This window comes from Aspergillus novofumigatus (assembly GCF_002847465.1).
Source record: "Aspergillus novofumigatus IBT 16806 chromosome Unknown P174scaffold_6, whole genome shotgun sequence".
Lineage (NCBI taxonomy): Eukaryota > Fungi > Ascomycota > Eurotiomycetes > Eurotiales > Aspergillaceae > Aspergillus > Aspergillus novofumigatus.
In genome coordinates, this window is record NW_020194279.1 from 2,486,118 (window position 1) to 2,502,716 (window position 16,599).

General features: G+C 49.9%; 5 protein-coding genes across 5 annotated transcripts; 4 read left to right on the forward strand and 1 right to left on the reverse strand.

The window, feature by feature from the left end:
- Positions 1-406: 406 nt before the first annotated feature.
- On the reverse strand, positions 407-2,931 carry P174DRAFT_444239 (putative galactose-proton symport). Its single transcript, XM_024828037.1, has 8 exons — positions 2,889-2,931; positions 2,737-2,811; positions 2,369-2,632; positions 2,282-2,307; positions 2,103-2,217; positions 1,041-2,047; positions 869-986; positions 407-806 (listed from the first exon to the last, which is right to left on the reverse strand). The coding sequence occupies exons 2-8, from the start codon at positions 2,790-2,792 to the stop codon at positions 530-532; spliced, it is 1,863 nt and encodes a 620-aa protein (XP_024680795.1). The 5' UTR covers positions 2,793-2,811; positions 2,889-2,931; the 3' UTR covers positions 407-529.
- A 4,546-nt stretch (positions 2,932-7,477) lies between these two features.
- P174DRAFT_374014 (uncharacterized protein) lies at positions 7,478-10,184 on the forward strand (the record flags this gene model as incomplete). The annotated part of the gene is made up of 7 exons (XM_024822550.1): positions 7,478-7,689; positions 7,782-7,874; positions 7,925-8,074; positions 8,162-8,223; positions 8,283-8,994; positions 9,093-9,164; positions 9,416-10,184. Coding segments are annotated over 7 exons (2,070 nt in total), but the record flags the coding sequence as incomplete, so codon positions are not given.
- A 371-nt stretch (positions 10,185-10,555) lies between these two features.
- P174DRAFT_444243 (uncharacterized protein) lies at positions 10,556-12,350 on the forward strand. The gene is made up of 4 exons (XM_024828038.1): positions 10,556-11,037; positions 11,094-11,512; positions 11,563-11,673; positions 11,726-12,350. The coding sequence occupies exons 1-4, from the start codon at positions 10,625-10,627 to the stop codon at positions 12,073-12,075; spliced, it is 1,293 nt and encodes a 430-aa protein (XP_024680797.1). The 5' UTR covers positions 10,556-10,624; the 3' UTR covers positions 12,076-12,350.
- A 924-nt stretch (positions 12,351-13,274) lies between these two features.
- P174DRAFT_462667 (uncharacterized protein) lies at positions 13,275-15,245 on the forward strand (the record flags this gene model as incomplete). Its single annotated transcript, XM_024830151.1, has 6 exons — positions 13,275-13,535; positions 13,556-14,309; positions 14,365-14,457; positions 14,487-14,701; positions 14,750-14,789; positions 14,830-15,245. The coding sequence occupies 6 exons, from the start codon at positions 13,275-13,277 to the stop codon at positions 15,243-15,245; spliced, it is 1,779 nt and encodes a 592-aa protein (XP_024680798.1).
- A 232-nt stretch (positions 15,246-15,477) lies between these two features.
- P174DRAFT_444245 (oligoribonuclease) lies at positions 15,478-16,533 on the forward strand. The gene is made up of 3 exons (XM_024828039.1): positions 15,478-16,111; positions 16,171-16,322; positions 16,346-16,533. Exons 1-3 carry the CDS (start codon positions 15,929-15,931, stop codon positions 16,443-16,445), a joined length of 435 nt encoding a protein of 144 aa, XP_024680799.1. The 5' UTR covers positions 15,478-15,928; the 3' UTR covers positions 16,446-16,533.
- The last annotated feature ends 66 nt before the right edge of the window (positions 16,534-16,599 follow it).

Sequence of the window (16,599 nt, forward strand, 5' to 3'; positions counted from 1 at the left end):
CGAGACTCCAACACCAACTCTCACTCTCTCGGAACACTCACTCACCGCCTAACCCACCCTTTGACTGCGAGCCCTATCAGCGTCCGTTCAGAGCACTGTGGTACAGTGTGAAGGATTGTCCACCTATGTCCGAGTCGTCAAGCAAGGCGTCTGAGTAACCTCGCTTTTTTCCAGGCTGGGTGGTGTCAGACATCCGAAAATCGAGGCTCTCAAAATCTGCCACAGGCATAGGTGGACAACCCTTACACTGTACCACAGTTCAGACTTCAAAAGGCATGTTACAAGAAGGTACGAGAATATTGTTCTTCTAAGTCTGAGCTGCAGTGATCTTTTTGAACAAACTTGGAACTAATCAGTCCTTGAATTTAAACTACTTAGACTTCTCTCTAAGCGCACTTAGAAACAACCAGATCAAATGATTCAAATCGGCGTAAGCTCGAGTCATATCTTCGTGAAAGCCCATGTGGCACAGTTTCCCTCCCCAAAATTAGTGGTTACAACCGCACAGCGGAACGGATGCCGGTGGCATTTACATCTCAGTATTGGCTGAGACGACCTGTCCGCCGCCCTCTCTGCTCGCCACCTTCTCGTCGTGAGCGGCCAGGTCTAGCTTGTACAAGGGCTCAAGCTTAACATCGCGACGGAAGATGTAACGCTGGATCCACCAAGGGAGGACCTTGAAGCACTGATAATGCATGTGCTTTGTGGTGGGGACCGCAAAGATATAATCAAGTTCCTCCAGGGTGCGCTGCTTCGTTTCCGGCACCCAGAGGAAAATCATGACCAGAGCCGTGACATTGAGCCCACTGCACATTGGTTAGTGAGGCCCGCGCATCTGACAAGCAAAAACTTGAGAAAGGACAAGCACTTACGCATAGAAACAAAAGGCGCCAGTGGGGTCATCACAGCAAGCATGCGTGGGAACGTGATGGACAAAACTGCAGCCCAACCGAGGCAAGTAGCGACCGCCCAAGACATTCCAACCTCTGTAACGGGAATTAGCTGACGAGTGCCACAGAAGGAGCAAAATGCACACTTACCACGATGGGAGAGAGGGAAAACTTCTGCAGAATATGTGAATGGAACGGGTCCTTCGCCTGGAGAATAAAATGCCGCGAACAGGAACACGAAGAGCGCGATACATGCCAGATGAGCCTTGGAGTCCTCGGGAATATAGAAACAAAACGCAGCTGCGAGCAGAGTCCAAGCCATCTGAGGGAAAGTGAAAAGAAGAAGGGTGCGACGTCCGAAAGTGTCGATGGTGAACACAGCGGGGAAAGCAAAAAGGAAGTTGACCAGACCGAAGCCCCAAGAGGCAAAAAGCGCTTCGGTGTTGTTGGCACCCGCTTGAGCGAAAACCGTGGAGGAATAGAACGCGACAATGTTTATTCCGCACATCTGCTGAGCAATCATGACGACAAACGAAGCGAGGGTGGCGCGGCGGACTCGGGGGATGGTGAATAATTCGACGAAACGAGTAAGATAGTTGCCCTTGCCAGCGATCTCTTGCTCCACCTTGATCTGCGCATAGATGTAGTACAGGTCGCGGGCAGCTTGCAGCCGGGAGTTGCGCAGTCGGCAGAGAGATTTGAAAGCACGCTTCAAGTTACCTTTCTTGATGTACCAACGAGGCGACTCGGGGCAGAAATACACGCCAACAAGCAGTGGAATGGCAGGAATGAAAGCAGAGCCAAACTGCAACCGCCAGGCGATATCACCGGTATCCTTGACAGCCAGATTCGCAGAGAAACCGAGGAAGATGCCGAAGGCCGTCCACAGTTGCCAGCACATGACCAAGCCTCCACGCACTGAAGCAGGAGTGTTCTCCGCGCAAAAGATCGGAACAGTGGAAGCCTTGAGGCCCATCCCAAGACCAAGAAGGAGACGAGTGACGAAGAGCTGGGGCCAAGTCTGAGCTACAGCGCTGCCAATTGGAGAAAGCACGCAGAAGATCGCGGAGATGAAGATTGCACCACGACGGCCGAGGAAAGCATTACAGGGGTCACTCAGCCAGCACCCAATGGCGGCACTGGCAATGTATGGGCCGCTAGACATTGATGTTAGCCAGGTCTTGATGCAACTGAAGGACTGGGACTACTGACGCGTTCACTACACCGACCAACCACTGATTCTTCTCAGCGTCAGGGTTGGGACTTCCATCCATAAGTTCGGCGGTGTCAGGAATACCAAGAGCGACAGGGAAGGAAAGATTGGCACCTGCGAAACAGGAAGGGCGGCATTAGCAACTCATCAACCTGCCGAATGAAGATCTTATCCTTACCGTTACTACCAGTCTGGTCCCACCCTCTGAGAGAGAAATGCGCGTTAGTGGCTGTTCATGCACAAAGTTCGCAGCGATTTGACTTACTGGACAGCGGCGCCGACGGAGCAAAGAATGATGGTGAAATAGAGAGCAAAAGGCTGGCGCCATTTGTGGTCGGTTTCGTCACGGATCGCGGTGAGCTCCGCTTCAGTCATATCTGGGACTGTCTCGAAGTGTTCAGGGTCACGCGCGACGAGGGCACCCTTCTTCAGCTCGGGGAGAATGTCGACGAGATCATGCTCGTTCGCAAACTCTTCCACATCGCGAATAACCTGAGAAGGAGTCAAGTCCGCCAGAGGATTCTTGATCCTACACGAGAAATTGGTCAATGATCCGGCGCCAGAGGAGACGACGCGTGAGGCAACAGCAGATCGTGAGGGGTAGACTCGAGGTCGCCGAGACTCGACACTTACTTGGCAGAGAGATTCTTGTTCAGATTGATGTGCTCGTGATGGCCGGTTTCGAGCATTCCATTGTCGTCACTGATGCTGTCGTCACGAAAGTCGATGTCAGCCAGGAGTCACAAGCTGGGCTGTATAGAAGCTGGGGCTCAGGGAAAACCTACCGTTGCTCGACAGGCGCATCAGCGGTTGCGATATGAGCAATCTCCTGCTTTGGGCCTCCGTCTGCCATGGCAAACTGAGACTATGAGAAGGAGCTTGTTGTTGCTTGTGTTTTATTGTGTGAGTCTTCTTTCTTCTTTCGAATTGGAAGAGTTGGACCTGTAGCTCAGGGGATGCGGAGGAAGAAGAGAAGGAAGGTGCGGGGAGGCAGGAAAGAAATAGTAGATGGAAAAATAATAATAAAAATGTGGAAAATAAAAAAATAGAAGAATATTACCATATTCACAAGACAGTTCAAAGAAAAAGAAAATAAAAAAGAAGGCTGAATCCACCAGGAAGATCAAAGACTGAATGTTCACAAGCGCCTATCCAATGGCGTCACTACCAGATTCACTTTACGCCTGGGCAATTCACGACTGCATGCATCTTCCTCCTGTCAGATATACAGAAAGTACCCACTTCTCCTATTGGTCCTCAAGGGCCGAAGATTGTACACTATCCTGGAGGTATTATGCGGCCTAGAGTCAGTGGCTGCTCGTTGAAGAGCCATTGCCGCGACTAACTCCTTCGCTTGAGAGTCTACTCAGTAGTATCAATGTTTTTACAACAGTCTAACACTATCAGGATATCATCTGTTCACCGGGAAAAGCCTGAGCTTCAAGGCCTGAGCGACACCGGTTGTTCCCTTGGCGTTGGACGATCAAGGACAAGATGTACGAGGAGGGACCGAAGACAACAAGCGAGTGTCCGAAAGCAGAAATCTTCTGGGTAAAGTCTAAATTATTCCATCTCTTTTCATTACGGTCATAAAGTCTGGCGATGACTAGTGGCTGCCTCCGTGTCGTAAAGACGTGCCCAAAGAATGCTCCAATTCTTCCCGTCAACCACGCGAATTGAGTGTGCCAAGGTGGAACCCCCCACGGATCCGAGGTCTGCGTTAAGACATAGTCTAATCCGGAGGTTTACTCATCAGGATAATGCGGAGTGCAAGGCTGCTGTGAGTCTGTGGGTAATGCTGTCTCCGTCAGGCTTCGACAAACAAAGTTGAAGGAAGTTTCTCCTGCATGGTCATCCCTTGAGTGACCATGTGTCTGGAGCCTATATTCTACCACAGCTATCAGGAGATTCAGCGATTATCCGTGCTATGATCGATAGACGTCAGAGAGCTGAAACACCAAGACATTCCCAGCTGCCGGTCTTCGTCAAATTGAGCCTTGTTCTCGTTCTCAGCCCCGCTTCCACCCCATACGGGATCCCGTGTCATACCATTATTCTTTCCAGGCAGGCTGGAGGTGTCGCTGAGCCGATTGCCCGCTGTCTCAACTTCTCAACACTAAATGCACGAGCCAATCTTGAGAAAGCAAAAACGCCACTCTTGTTACTCGAGGGAATATCCTTGCCCGGAATTGCCAGGACTGGACAAGATCCTGGACGTTTGACCAAGCGTTTATTCGCTACTCTTGGCCGGTTCCCGGTCCCGCCCATGGCTAGTACATAAAGCTAAGCCAAGGACAGTCAAGTGCGTTGGTCTAATGAGCCCATCTTGGCGGCCGATGTGACTTTGGGGAAGTCACGGACTCTCAGTCACGGAGTCACCGCCCAAACGCCCCAAACCCCCAGCCTGAGAGCTTAAGCAAATAAGAAGATTGTGGTGGGCGCTGGTGGGGTCGGCCTGAGGCTTTGTTCAGACAGCAGGTTGCAACCCTCCTCTTTCGGGACATTATTAAGATTAGGATCCCTGGATCTCTGTCCGCGTGGTCATGTTATTCCTTGGTAGATGCAATCCCTGACTCTACTCTGCTGCACAAAGGTTTGATCTTTGACTCAGTACAACGTACACCGAAAAGTCGGCTCAGAGTCTGGGACAGTGTAACCCGAGAGACGAACTCCAGATCAGGAACCCGGAGAAAATCTGGGGAGTAAACCAGATAATGCTTTGGGTTTAGTCTCTCTCATCTAGTACCCGCACATTCCAACGAGCACATGGTCATCTGCCCCCTTGCTGACCTTCCCCCTCTGGAATGTGGATAGGCTGAAAGAGACATTTTATTTTGAACCCCACCTGGGGACAACTACCGACTCAAACGGACATCGCCGTCGCATTACCCTGATTGTGAATTCACAATCTCATGATTCATGGCCAAGAAGCCACCTTGGAAGAATGAGATCTGAACACGTTCTAACTGAGTTTTCAATCAAATTTACATGCAGTCTGCAAATCTTGCTGAGAGTGAGCTTTGAATTTACAAAGCTCATCAAATGCTACAGAGTACTCTGAATAAGAATAATAATCATGATTATCAAAGAGGCTCGAGTGTACCAGGCAATGAGGTTACAGCGCTTCTGTCCTCCGGCTTTTGGATACGGTCTGGCTGGCCGATGGAATTGACTCAACGCCATGTGGGGAATGTTCCCCCGTTTGCTTTTGCCTGGCCTGGTCTGGTGGCTGGTGATCGCCAATCTCTCATTAAACTTTTCCCATATTTTCCATTTTTTGTTTTCATTTTCGCCCATACTTCACAATCTGGAGAATTCCGGTTAGTCCCTTTGTTCTGCTGTTTGCAGCTGATGAGAGATTCCAACAACCCAGATCAGTGAATTCAGGACATATCGGTTCCCACAGTGGCGAAAAACCTACGAGACACTCATCCAGAAAGTGAGGCTTAAGCCATATGTTTCCTGTCTGTATGGATTGCCAAGATGGCAACTTTGAAATTGCTTTTCAGAGCTTCGGTTAGATGCCCCAATAACCATGCCCAAAGCCCCGGCCGGGATGTGGTACAGAAACCGAGCCCCGTTTCCCCAGGCAGCATTGAGGTTTCAATGCTACACAATCTCAGCCGAAAACTTTGAGATGAACCCGAACACGACATATCCCGATATCTCGCCCGAGTCACGTTGAACAGCCGGGTCAGACCGTGGCTAAGGTCGCACACGAGGAACTCGAGGCTAGTAAAAGAAAGATAAATGTACTCTGAGTCAGATGCCTGCAATACTTACCAGGGTCAGGTTGCTTGCTGATCCTTCTGATACGGATTGTATGGTGCATTGCAAACCTTGCGTACTACTTAGCTGTAGCCTGTAGCATTTTCTGGACCTTTGACTGAACTGCGGCTTAAGAGGTCAAGCAAGCTCAATGGTCGATATCTATGCCTAATAAGTCTCTTTTGGGAGTAATATGTCGGGGTTTGCTTCCGAGTCGAGGTTGCCGAACTCGACAATGACGATCGTAACATTCTTTAATCTGAAGATCCGGCCTGAAGCTTTCCAGTCTCGATTCTCGAAGTTCAGTAGATCCCTTCTAAAAACAGGTTATTCGGAGCTCGACTTCAAGATTTCCGATTATCTATGCGCACCTGGTTTACTAGATCTCAGGTCTATGCATCCTACCCTCACTGATATCCAGTGATAATGACCCAAGCTCATCTCTGGACAATATATTAATTGATTCTATCTCTTTTTCTGGAGCTTTATGAGACTCCCTTGTGATTCGTAAGGCCAAACGGTTGACGACCATGCCCATAACAACGTTCATGCAGTCATATTTATTCAACTGCTTCACAGCATAGATATTTAGCCGGGAAGGGTGCTGGTGATTAGGAATGGATCTCAGCTGGGCACGTCCTATATACATTGAAGCTAGGGTATTTTTTGCCGCTATGCCCTTTCCCTCGAGTAATTGTTGTTGTAATGACATAGAGCTCCCAGAAGTGCAGTATTCACAATCTTGGCGCATTCGAGGTTCATCCATCCGACACTTGTTCAATATCCGATTCATATACAATAATGTTACATCGTTTACTTTCTCCAGCGACTAGTTCGCTAGGAAAGGCCGAAGCGTGCAAGGATTCGAAAAAGGGGAATCGAGAACGATGGTACTCTATAGGCACGTTTTATGCTTCATAGTGGCTCAACTACCTTCTGCATTGTTGCTCTCCTTTGAGGTATGATTAATGACCGGCTTACGCAGCATTCGACATCACTCGTGCTGTGGATCAAGCATTCTTCATCCTTTACATCTACTAACAGACGGAGACTTGTATAGAGGATGTTCGAGGCGGATTCTTTTTAAAAAGCACCCTTCCACACCGCGCAATACAGACAACCAGTCTTGTCCTCAAAGTCGACGGCAAATATGGGACTCCTCAGCGCTATTACAGCGACCCTCCTCGCACTTCCTGGCGCTTTGGGCCAGATGTGTGGGGGACAAGGATTAGGGAGTTGTCAATTTGTCATGAAGAGTGCAGCATCCATTGATGGCAAAGTGCTACAAATGACTGAGCGTCGCCTAAAACGTGCAGTGGAAAATCCTACACGCGTATAGGTCGTGGCCGTTCTGTACTCATGGCCTCATCATCTCGTGGAGGATCTTAGTTCTCCATAACTAATTACTTGATCAGGCTAGACCTTCCCCGTGCTGCATATCACGTGCAGCGGTTAGACATCCATTCAGATTTCCGAGACGCATGAGAGATATCTCAACTCCGAATAAGCTCAACCTCCATATATCATGTTATTATCAGTCTACTGTTAACTATAGGGCAAAATGCACAGATTATAATTGTCTTAAAATGTATTCCACCCAATCCGACCCCCTTTTGTGGAAGATCTCCTGCGCTCCGGAAAACCATTTGTCCCCTTTTCCGAGTTCTCGGTTCTTGACATCTGTGACCTAAGTCACAAAGAAGCCAATGACTGGCTGGAACGCAGGTTGCAAGAGGAAAAGCCGTTTATTATTCATGGCTTTGACAAGCTCGACAACTGGGACAAGCGCATTTTGAGCAGCAAGAGCCTGGTAGACCTGTCTTCCTCGGGATGTATGTCAACAATCGAACATCACTACTTTGATAATGAGTTGCTTACCTGGACTCATTGCTTGTAGCAATACCTGTGAGGAACTGTCAGACGGGACGAGATGTGCGTATGAAGCTTGCAGATCTCTTCCAGTTTCAGACGGACCATACGCGAAGTAACAATATCCGAGAATCGTATGTCGGCCGACCAGCTTCTCGATACGCCAAAATATTCTAGCTGATAGCCTATTCAGTTTATATGCAAAAGATCTTCAGTGTCCGGAGGAGTGGGTTAAAGCTTTGAAAGCCGTTTTACCATCGTCCTTGCAGCACTTGGGTTCTTTGGACTTGTTCCGAGTATTGCCCCGAGAAATTGCACCAGAGGTCTTGATGGCGTATGTCGGAACCCAGGGGTCTTTGTATGTGATCCTCTCGAATGCTGTATACGATGCGTGACTGACGCACCGACTGTATCTCTACAGTTCCGGCTTTCATAGATGCTTTAGCGGGTCAGTTGCTCTCAATCTCGTGATTGAATCCAAAGGTAAATGACTCGGAATCCGTTATCGGGCCATTTGAAAGGACAAACTAACTATCCAAAAGACCGTCGGTCAGGATCAATCTGCTTCGGTACTGACAGACAATCGCAAACAAACTATGACGCTTACATGGAGGAATTGGGAAAGTCATCGCATACCGACTGGGCCAATATTTCGATCGCGCAGCTACGATCAGCCAACTTTCCCATCTACGTTACCTATCAAGAACCTGGCGATCTGATTGTCTATCCATCAGCAACTTCGCACCAAGTTTGGAACGTTGGTCCAATGGTTACCAGGGTCGTTTGGAATGTCATGCATACGTCTTCCATGGCATCCTTCTTTGATTACATCCAACCCGCGTATCAAAGGCAATGCCACACCGACACCGGCCGAGTCCCATTGATCCCGCTACATGCACTTAGGGACCCTACTGCCCTTAGCGCAAAGGAGCTGAAACTCCTTTTGGAGACCTTCGAGCGACTGGTCGACGATGATGACGCGGGGTCAAATGTACCCGTAAAGCTTGTGGATACTCAAGGTGCCGTGGTGGAATGTAATTATTGTGGACTAACTATCTGGAATCGGCATTTGCATTGTGAGCAGTGCGGGGACTTCGACCTGTGCTTGCCTTGCTTTGTCTCTGGGCGAAGTTGCAAACATATTACGGACTATACCTGGGCGGAACTGATTCCCAGAGAAGATTGCCAAGCGCTAATAGACGCAACCCGAAAGGACACTGATTTTCTATCCTCTTCAAATCCCAGAATAGCAGAGTAAGTATTATGACTTTAAAATCCGTACTCTCTGATCTCGGTTGAGAGCTTTCTCAGCGTGCTTCAAAGTTCCCACAAAGCTGACCAGTCATTCATAGGCAGAAATCACTGGGTCTTTTGGCTAGAGCTGCGGCAGATGCTCGACGACAGTCTATGGTAAGTACGACCCCGTTTTAACAAATTTGATCTCAACAATTGACTCTTGCCAGGAACGGCTTTGCCATCTGTGCCGAGACAATCATACAGTGTGGAAAGGCATCACATGCTCCCAGTGCTCTGCGTTCTTCTGCTTCCGTGGCCTATACAGACATTTTGATATTGACATCATTCCTTTGCTCCGAAGAGAGGGTCCGTGGGTGTGCCCCAAATGCTCTCAACTGTGCAACTGCAGATGTTGTCACTTTGCTCGGCCACACCAGAGTAAAGAAAAACCGGTCAGAGCCCGCATCAAGCCCGCTGACCCCCGAGGCCGTATCATGGGCTTTGTGGACAATGTGTTCGATCAGAAGAGAGGAAAGAGAGCCAGTACAGGCCCACAAATGACGCCTTCGCAGACGGCTGTCTCTCTGCAAGGGCGGAAACGTCTTAGATCAAACAGCAGCGAAGGCTTTGAGCAAGGACTGCTGGATCGCAGCAGGTTTTCTTCTACGGAGGACACTCAACTGCCCGGCATCGTGAGATCAGAATCGGACGACTTACGGAGCAGAGACACTGCTCGACCAAATATCCATCTCACCAAAGTGCATACTGATGTGAACCATTGGCCTAAAGCACAGCTACGAATTTGTGACCTGGTCGAGAGCCGGGCTGAGAGTGCGGCGGCTGAAGGAAACTCTCGCAATCATGCCACACAGTACCAACCTGCTGCACTTCTTGAGATACCAAACCGGCGTGATCACCCTTCAAGAGAAGACAACTATTCCCCCTCATCGACCTCCACATCCACAGGTGAAGAGAGCATTCCTGTTTTGGAGAAGAGACTGGAGGCTCTTCGTCGCTATGCGGATGATCTTCTCGAGCTCTCTTTGGTGGAATCGCATGCTAAACTGCTTGAGAAGATCATTACATATGAAACTCAGATTGAGCAGATCAGGAGGCAAAAGGCCGAAAAACTCTTCAGTAATTTGAATCGGGATTTCCCCGATCTGGCCAACGTAGCCATGGAAGAGGCGCGACGGCGAGGACTATGAATTGCATACCATTATTATGGAATACCTGACTTCGCAATAGTGAAAATAACGTGAGCGCACCAAATAATCGACCTCACTGCAAAATCATGATTGTGGATGTGGAAAAACAACGAATGTATTTGTACATATCGCACAGTCAGCTCGCCTAAACGATGACTGGCACTATATACTGGTTGAATAGCCACACACTTGGTAAAGATGGGTAGATGAAACAAGCTGACCTTTGGCTTTAATACATAAATGATAGAAAGTCCATTGACACCTTGTTGGTTTAATGATCAGACCGTGAGATGGGCATCTCAGCTCAGCCCACTCAACGAGGCTAACGCTCCTCCCCACCTCTGCAAGCGTGCGAGCTGACATTCTCAAGAACCTACATAAATACACAGTGTTCCTTGAAAAACTTATCATAAAGCAATTCAGTTACGTAATATTTCAGGATGGATCCCATAGCGGCTACCCAGTTGGCAGCAGATGTAGCAGGCATCTTCCTGAAAATCGTGAACACCGTTAAGGACGTTATCGAGACAATGAAGGGCGCCAAAGAGGCGCTCATCGAGCTGCTGAGTCGCTGCGAAAGGGTCCGCTTGTATCTCGAGCTGTTTCGCTCTCTCACCAGCCGGTTATCCAACCCAGTTGAAAAATCTATATCATTATCTTTCAATGATAGTGCGTACCGCCAGACAGCCGATGAGATCCTGGGGTTTGTTCACAAGATCGGGGATGCCTCGAAGCACTCCGAGATCTGGATGAAGTTCAGCTGGGTTTTCTACAAGGGTGATGTCACCGCGTTGGTCGGGAAGCTTGAGGCCCGCGAGAAGGACCTCAACCTTGTCCTGACTTTCATTGCAGCGTATGAGTCCTCAAAAACAGGCCCGAGTTTGTCTGAAGCTGACGCGGGCGCGACAGTCAGTCCAGTGTGGTAACTGAGAAAGAGATCATTACGATGAAGGGCCGTGCTGAAGAATGGGCACAAATCACTGAAGCTTTCGGCACGGCGCATTTGGGTCAAGACAGTAATGAGTCGGTCGTGAAATACTCTTCCGGGCAAGGGAAGAAGGGACATGGTTCTCACAATGGATCGGGATCGCACAACGATGGAAAGCAAGTGTCCAGCAATGTGATACCAAGTCAACCTTCTTCCAACTCAACGAAGCCAGCTCTGTGGCTTGGAAACGTCGTCAGGACAGGATTGGACCCGACATATCTCAGAGAGAGAGCTCGGCTGTCCGATGCAGCATATTGGGGAGATTGGCATCAGTTGTTATCTTCACTGGACACAGGGAGACGCCGCTTTGGCGAGTCATGGTGCAATTCTTTTACTCTAAGTATGTGACTAGCGGAGTGAATTGAGTGACAGCTGCTTAATTCTGGACAGGATCGGAAGACGATTGGCACCGACTGAGCCTATGGACTCCTTTGCACCAGGCGGCGTATATGAATGCGCCGAAAAAGGTGGTAGAGAAACTCATTCGACTAGGAGCTTTCAGTATGATCTTGTTTCTATATAAACTGTTCTAATCTGTTGACCACTATGCTAGGAACCCTGCAGACTAAGAAAACCAAAGGCGAGTTCCGTTATCAGGATCTGACGGCCGTCGAAATTGCCCGTGAAGTCGGATACTCAGATCTTTGGGACATTCTAACTCCGGTTATGTGTCATTTCATTCCTGCGAGGGTTCTAATGGACCTAGAACAAAAGCTCCATGAACTGATACACGCCGAACTGGCTGGCTTTGCTCATCTGAAGTACCTTCGTCTTCCTCAACTGGTGGTGTTGACCGAGCTAGAGAACCCGGAGATATGGTTTCCAATTCAGCCCCAGAGTCGGCACGGGAGAGTGTGTCATCCATATGCTCATAGTATGAAGCAGACTACTGACTTGATCTAGGGATTCTTATTTCGCTTGGATGGTCGAGAATTGGTGGTTCTGAGCATTGGGAGGAACCCTCCGCAGTCCAAGCAACTCTACCGTGTATCGGCCACAGGATGGACTGCGATACATGATGCAGTCGTGTTTCGACGGTAGCTCTTGGAAAATTGCTTGTTTTCAGCAGAAGTTGGGTATGATATGCTGGTCATGTAGTGGCCTGTCTTGCATGTTGTACATATGATTTCAGACTCAGCGACTGATTGATACGTCCATATGAACATATGGTAATTTCTTGGAATAACTGGTTCACCTACCGCAGCAGCAAAGCATAGACGTCGATGACTGATGACCACTTCGAACGTTCCGAGCAATGACAGCATGACCATGTAATCAGACATAATCAAGTCCACTATTTGAGGGTCCTGTCACCTGAAGGTAGTCTCATATTCTTATTGCAGTTCCATTGTTTTGCTGCAGTCCCCTTTGCCTCTTGTGAGGTTCTCGTGGGTATAGACAGGTACTTGAACCTGTTCCACGGAAAGCAAGCGGACAATCGTCATCGGGTGCCTCCACTGCGGACCTCGCATCACCAACCTCGTTCACTGTTCATCACCTGTCGAAGTCACTTTTTCCTCAAATTATCACATGTTCCTGTGGCTAGTACAGTGATCATTTGGACGGTATCACATCCACCGCCTGATAGGTACCGATACTTCCTACGAAGTTGTGTTTGGTATGTTTGAACACCATTCCACTTGCCCCTTCCTGCCATTTCTCCGCACACGGACCAAGCCCTGACAGCAGCAGGGTAGATCATCAGCGACCTAGCTGAGTTCCAGGGGGTCGGTACCTTTCGATGTTTGATCAAGCATTCATCTCGACTGACTAGACGATCTATCCCCGTTAGCTGGAGATTCCGATCGAGTCTCAATCATTGTTTCTTTATAAGGATTCGATCATTCCGGGGCGATCGGTGTTTGGCAGCCCAACTAAACACGCTTCGTACTATCTTGACCGCCTCCACAGCCCACATCCAAGCTATCGCTCACAGACGCACGATCTTCCCAACCATCTCTTTTTTCTTATTGGTTTTTTACTTCCTCCCCCCTCTACTCATTCTCATAGAGATTCCGATCTTCGTCGGCTTGGTCCTGGTTCTCGGGTCTCTGTAACGAGGTTCCCTTCTTCTGCCCTCATTCCCCCTCCTCCCTCCCGTCATGCCATGCTTCAAGGGTCTGGCCGTGAGTATACACACTCCGGACGGCCCCATTCCCGAGTACTCCATTCAACGCCAGTCTCGGGCATCACGTATCGCTTGCTACATCCCCGTACCGCCGCCCAAGTTACCGGACTCCGCCAACGGGAAACCTGAACAGTCGACCTTTGCCATTTCCATCACGCTGCTGAATCCCGGCCAGGATGTCCCGTACTCGACGCCGAAACCGACACCGGACAACCCCTCACCGAAGCCTAAGGTGGTGGGGGCCTCCCCGGGCAGACAAGCGAACGCGGGCAGTACACCAGTGCCGTTTCGCCCTACCAACCCTTGACCAACTCGCCGAATGAAACGGTCGCGGCTTATATTTACTTTGATGGCCGGCAGAAGGAAGAGGTCGCTACATTGCTGCGGAGAGGGGAGGAGACTTGGGTCAACTCGCGGTGGGTTAGCGTGCCCGAGTCCGAAGGAGGTGGGCTTGCCGAGCGGGAGTTTTTGTTTCGTGAGGTCGGATTGGAGAGATGGTTGAACGGGCTGGATCTGGAAGGCAAGGACGTTGCTGCCCGGATTGAGCGAAGACGGCAGAAGATGGAGAGACGCCGGCTGAAGCGTGAATCCACCGAGGGAATCGGTGAGATGGAGACGGACTCCAAATCAGCAAAGGGGGCCAAGGGGATCATGCGGTATGGCAATGATGAGAAGTCGCCTCTGGAGAACGTCTCCGACGATGATATGTCGTATTCCGATTCCGATGATGATCCGATTCCCGAGTCTGCTGGACAGATCAAAGTCGCGTTGTTCCGGGTACTGGCTTCAGGGGAGATCAAACGAGGAGAGTACTCGCCGCAATTTGATGCTCATGACGATGATGAGGATAACCAGAGCGGGCAAGGCAACGATGCGGACATTGACCACACGACGAGCTTTGCAAAGCCCAAGACGCTGGATCCTAAGACAATCAGCACGCAAACGGTTACAGGCATCGATCCTTCTGACAAGCCGTATGCGATTTTTACTTTTATGTACCGAGGAGAGAGTACGTTTCGAGCATTGCTTTGGTTTCTCGCAAAGGTTGACTAACTGTCTATCAGGACAACTACAGAAGATGGGAATTCTGAAAGATCCGAAGTCTCAAGAGACTCCTGTTTCCGCGAAGCGACGATCGTTGCAAACCGACTTCTCCAGTATCGGCCCCTCAAACCGGGCGGTACAGTTGGATTCCTCAATTTCCGGGACAAATCTGAGAACAAGGACAAGAAGAAGAAGAACAAGAGCGTGGAAGACGACGACATGGAAAGCGAGGATGATGACGACGATTCCATTCTCGGCAAAGCAGACGATGAGGAAGCCAAAGAAGACAACCATGATTTAACCGCGGAAGATATAAAGCGTCAAGGAGAACTTGCGGAGGGTGTCCGTAAAATCAAAGTACGTCGCGCCGGTCTAATTGAGAATACTCTAGGCTAACAGGTGCAGCTTAAACGTCAACACTCTTCTGCAAGCTTGGCCGGTGCTAGTAGCAGGGCCGATGCTGGGAGCCCCTGAACTCTGGAGAGACGCCAGCCACTTCGAGCATATCGACGACCCCCCTAATGCACCGGCAAGCAGCACTGCAGGCCCGGAAGCCGTAAAGGCTGCTGTGAATACACTCGATGGAGCATTTGTGGGTAGTCCCCTGAAGAAGCAACGAGCCAGCGTATCAGAAGCGGATGAAAGTTCGCTGCGTCGCCGGATGGAGTCTGGACTTTCCCAGGAGATCAGCGGAGCTCTGGGAAGCGCTGGAGAGCAAACGCAGACTGGTACGACTGCGAATACGTTTGGGGGAAGCCTGAAGCCACAAGGGCCGGCGCTTCAGCAACCAGCACTCCAGCAACCAGCACTCCAGCAACCAGCACTCCAGCAACCAGCACTCCAGCAACCAGCACCCCAGCAACCAGCACTGCAGCAAGCAGATGAGGATGAAGAGTTGTAGGGTGATTGAGATTTTGAGATTCGATGCTTGGAATCTCCAGCTTAGGGACACATTGTGGTCGGTGACACTGGCATCTTTTCATGACCGTGACGGACTGGCGTAAATTGAGCGCATGGCTTGCACTATTTGGATTTATTCTTGCACTATTTTCTTATCTAGTGGAGGTATTTTTTGCTCAGTCGAGGCTGGGAAATTTATTTAGGTGATCTTTTTGCTTGATGCCGACATGACGGGAGCAGCTTGGACGGGGGATACCATAGCGTCATTCCCGGGATGGCTTTTTTTCTTCTCCAAACATTTATTGACAGAGAATTATCGGCTGTGAATTGACTTGACTGTTGATGGGGATTTACTATAGAATTATGAACTCGCAGGACAATATACCACCAAACATTGAGACAGAATTTATGTTTAAGTTGTATCCATTGTATTCATGGAATAATGTGGTGTCGAGCTCCAGCTTCAATGTGGAAACCTCTTCCACTTCGCGTCTTGCAGTCGAACAATCTTTTCTTGAATCCGAATCATCAGTTCTCAATTGGAAGGAGACGATTCCTGAGCAGCGTTAGCAATTACAGGATGCCGCTCGAACGCTCTACAGACCCTCTGGTCTGGATAGACTGCGAGGTCAGACATCTGCCCAACATCTCTTTAGGACTGCCTCCTACTGACTGACATCATAGATGACCGGCCTCAACCCCGAAAGAGACACCATCCTCCAGATCTGCTGCTACATAACCGACGCCAACCTCAACCTCCTCGACCCGGAAGGCTTTGAAACCATCATCTACCACGACCGCTCCGTCCTCGACTCCATGTCGCCGTGGTGCGTCGACACCCACGGTCGCACGGGGCTCACCGCCGCCGTCCTCGCATCCACGACCAACCCGCCGCCGCGGCCGCGTCCTTGCTCGCCTACATCCAGCGATACGTGCCTCGTCCGCGCACGGCGCTGCTGGCGGGGAACAGCGTGCACGCCGACAAGATGTTCCTCGCGAAGGAACCGTATAAGGCTGTGCTGGAGTGGCTGCATTATCGGATTCTGGATGTGAGTGCGTTCAAGGAGGCGGCGAGGCGGTGGGTGGTGAGACATTGTTAAGGGAGGTGCCGCCCAAGAAGGAGGTGCATCTGGCCAGGGAGGATATCTTGGAGAGTATCGAGGAGATGAGGTTCTATAAGGAGAGGTTGTTTAGGGAGTAGCTATTATTAGAATGGTACTATTAGATGGTTGTCTAGCTATCGAGTCCATCCTCCGTACTGGTTCTGTGCTATGACCCGCTGGCCGGACGAGAGCTCTCCTAGCTACACTGTACCTTAGGAGCCATGTACCAAGTATGTATCTGGCTCGGTGAGC

Bases quoted from the DNA above. Each gene is read 5' to 3' on its own strand.
- P174DRAFT_444239 (XM_024828037.1), bottom strand. From the start codon at position 2,792: ATGCTCGAAACCGGCCATCACGAGCACATCAATCTGAACAAGAATCTC. The intron at 2,218-2,281 runs GTAAGGATAAGA...CCTGTTTCGCAG, and splicing joins GGACCAGACTGGTAGTAACG to GTGCCAATCTTTCCTTCCCT. The intron at 987-1,040 runs GTAAGTGTGCAT...TTCCCGTTACAG, and splicing joins TTTCCCTCTCTCCCATCGTG to AGGTTGGAATGTCTTGGGCG.
- P174DRAFT_444243 (XM_024828038.1), top strand. From the start codon at position 10,625: ATGGATCCCATAGCGGCTACCCAGTTGGCAGCAGATGTAGCAGGCATC. The intron at 11,038-11,093 runs GTATGAGTCCTC...CGGGCGCGACAG, and splicing joins GTCCTGACTTTCATTGCAGC to TCAGTCCAGTGTGGTAACTG. The intron at 11,674-11,725 runs GTATGATCTTGT...CCACTATGCTAG, and splicing joins CATTCGACTAGGAGCTTTCA to GAACCCTGCAGACTAAGAAA.
- P174DRAFT_444245 (XM_024828039.1), top strand. From the start codon at position 15,929: ATGACCGGCCTCAACCCCGAAAGAGACACCATCCTCCAGATCTGCTGC. The intron at 16,112-16,170 runs GTCCTCGCATCC...GCCTACATCCAG, and splicing joins GCACGGGGCTCACCGCCGCC to CGATACGTGCCTCGTCCGCG.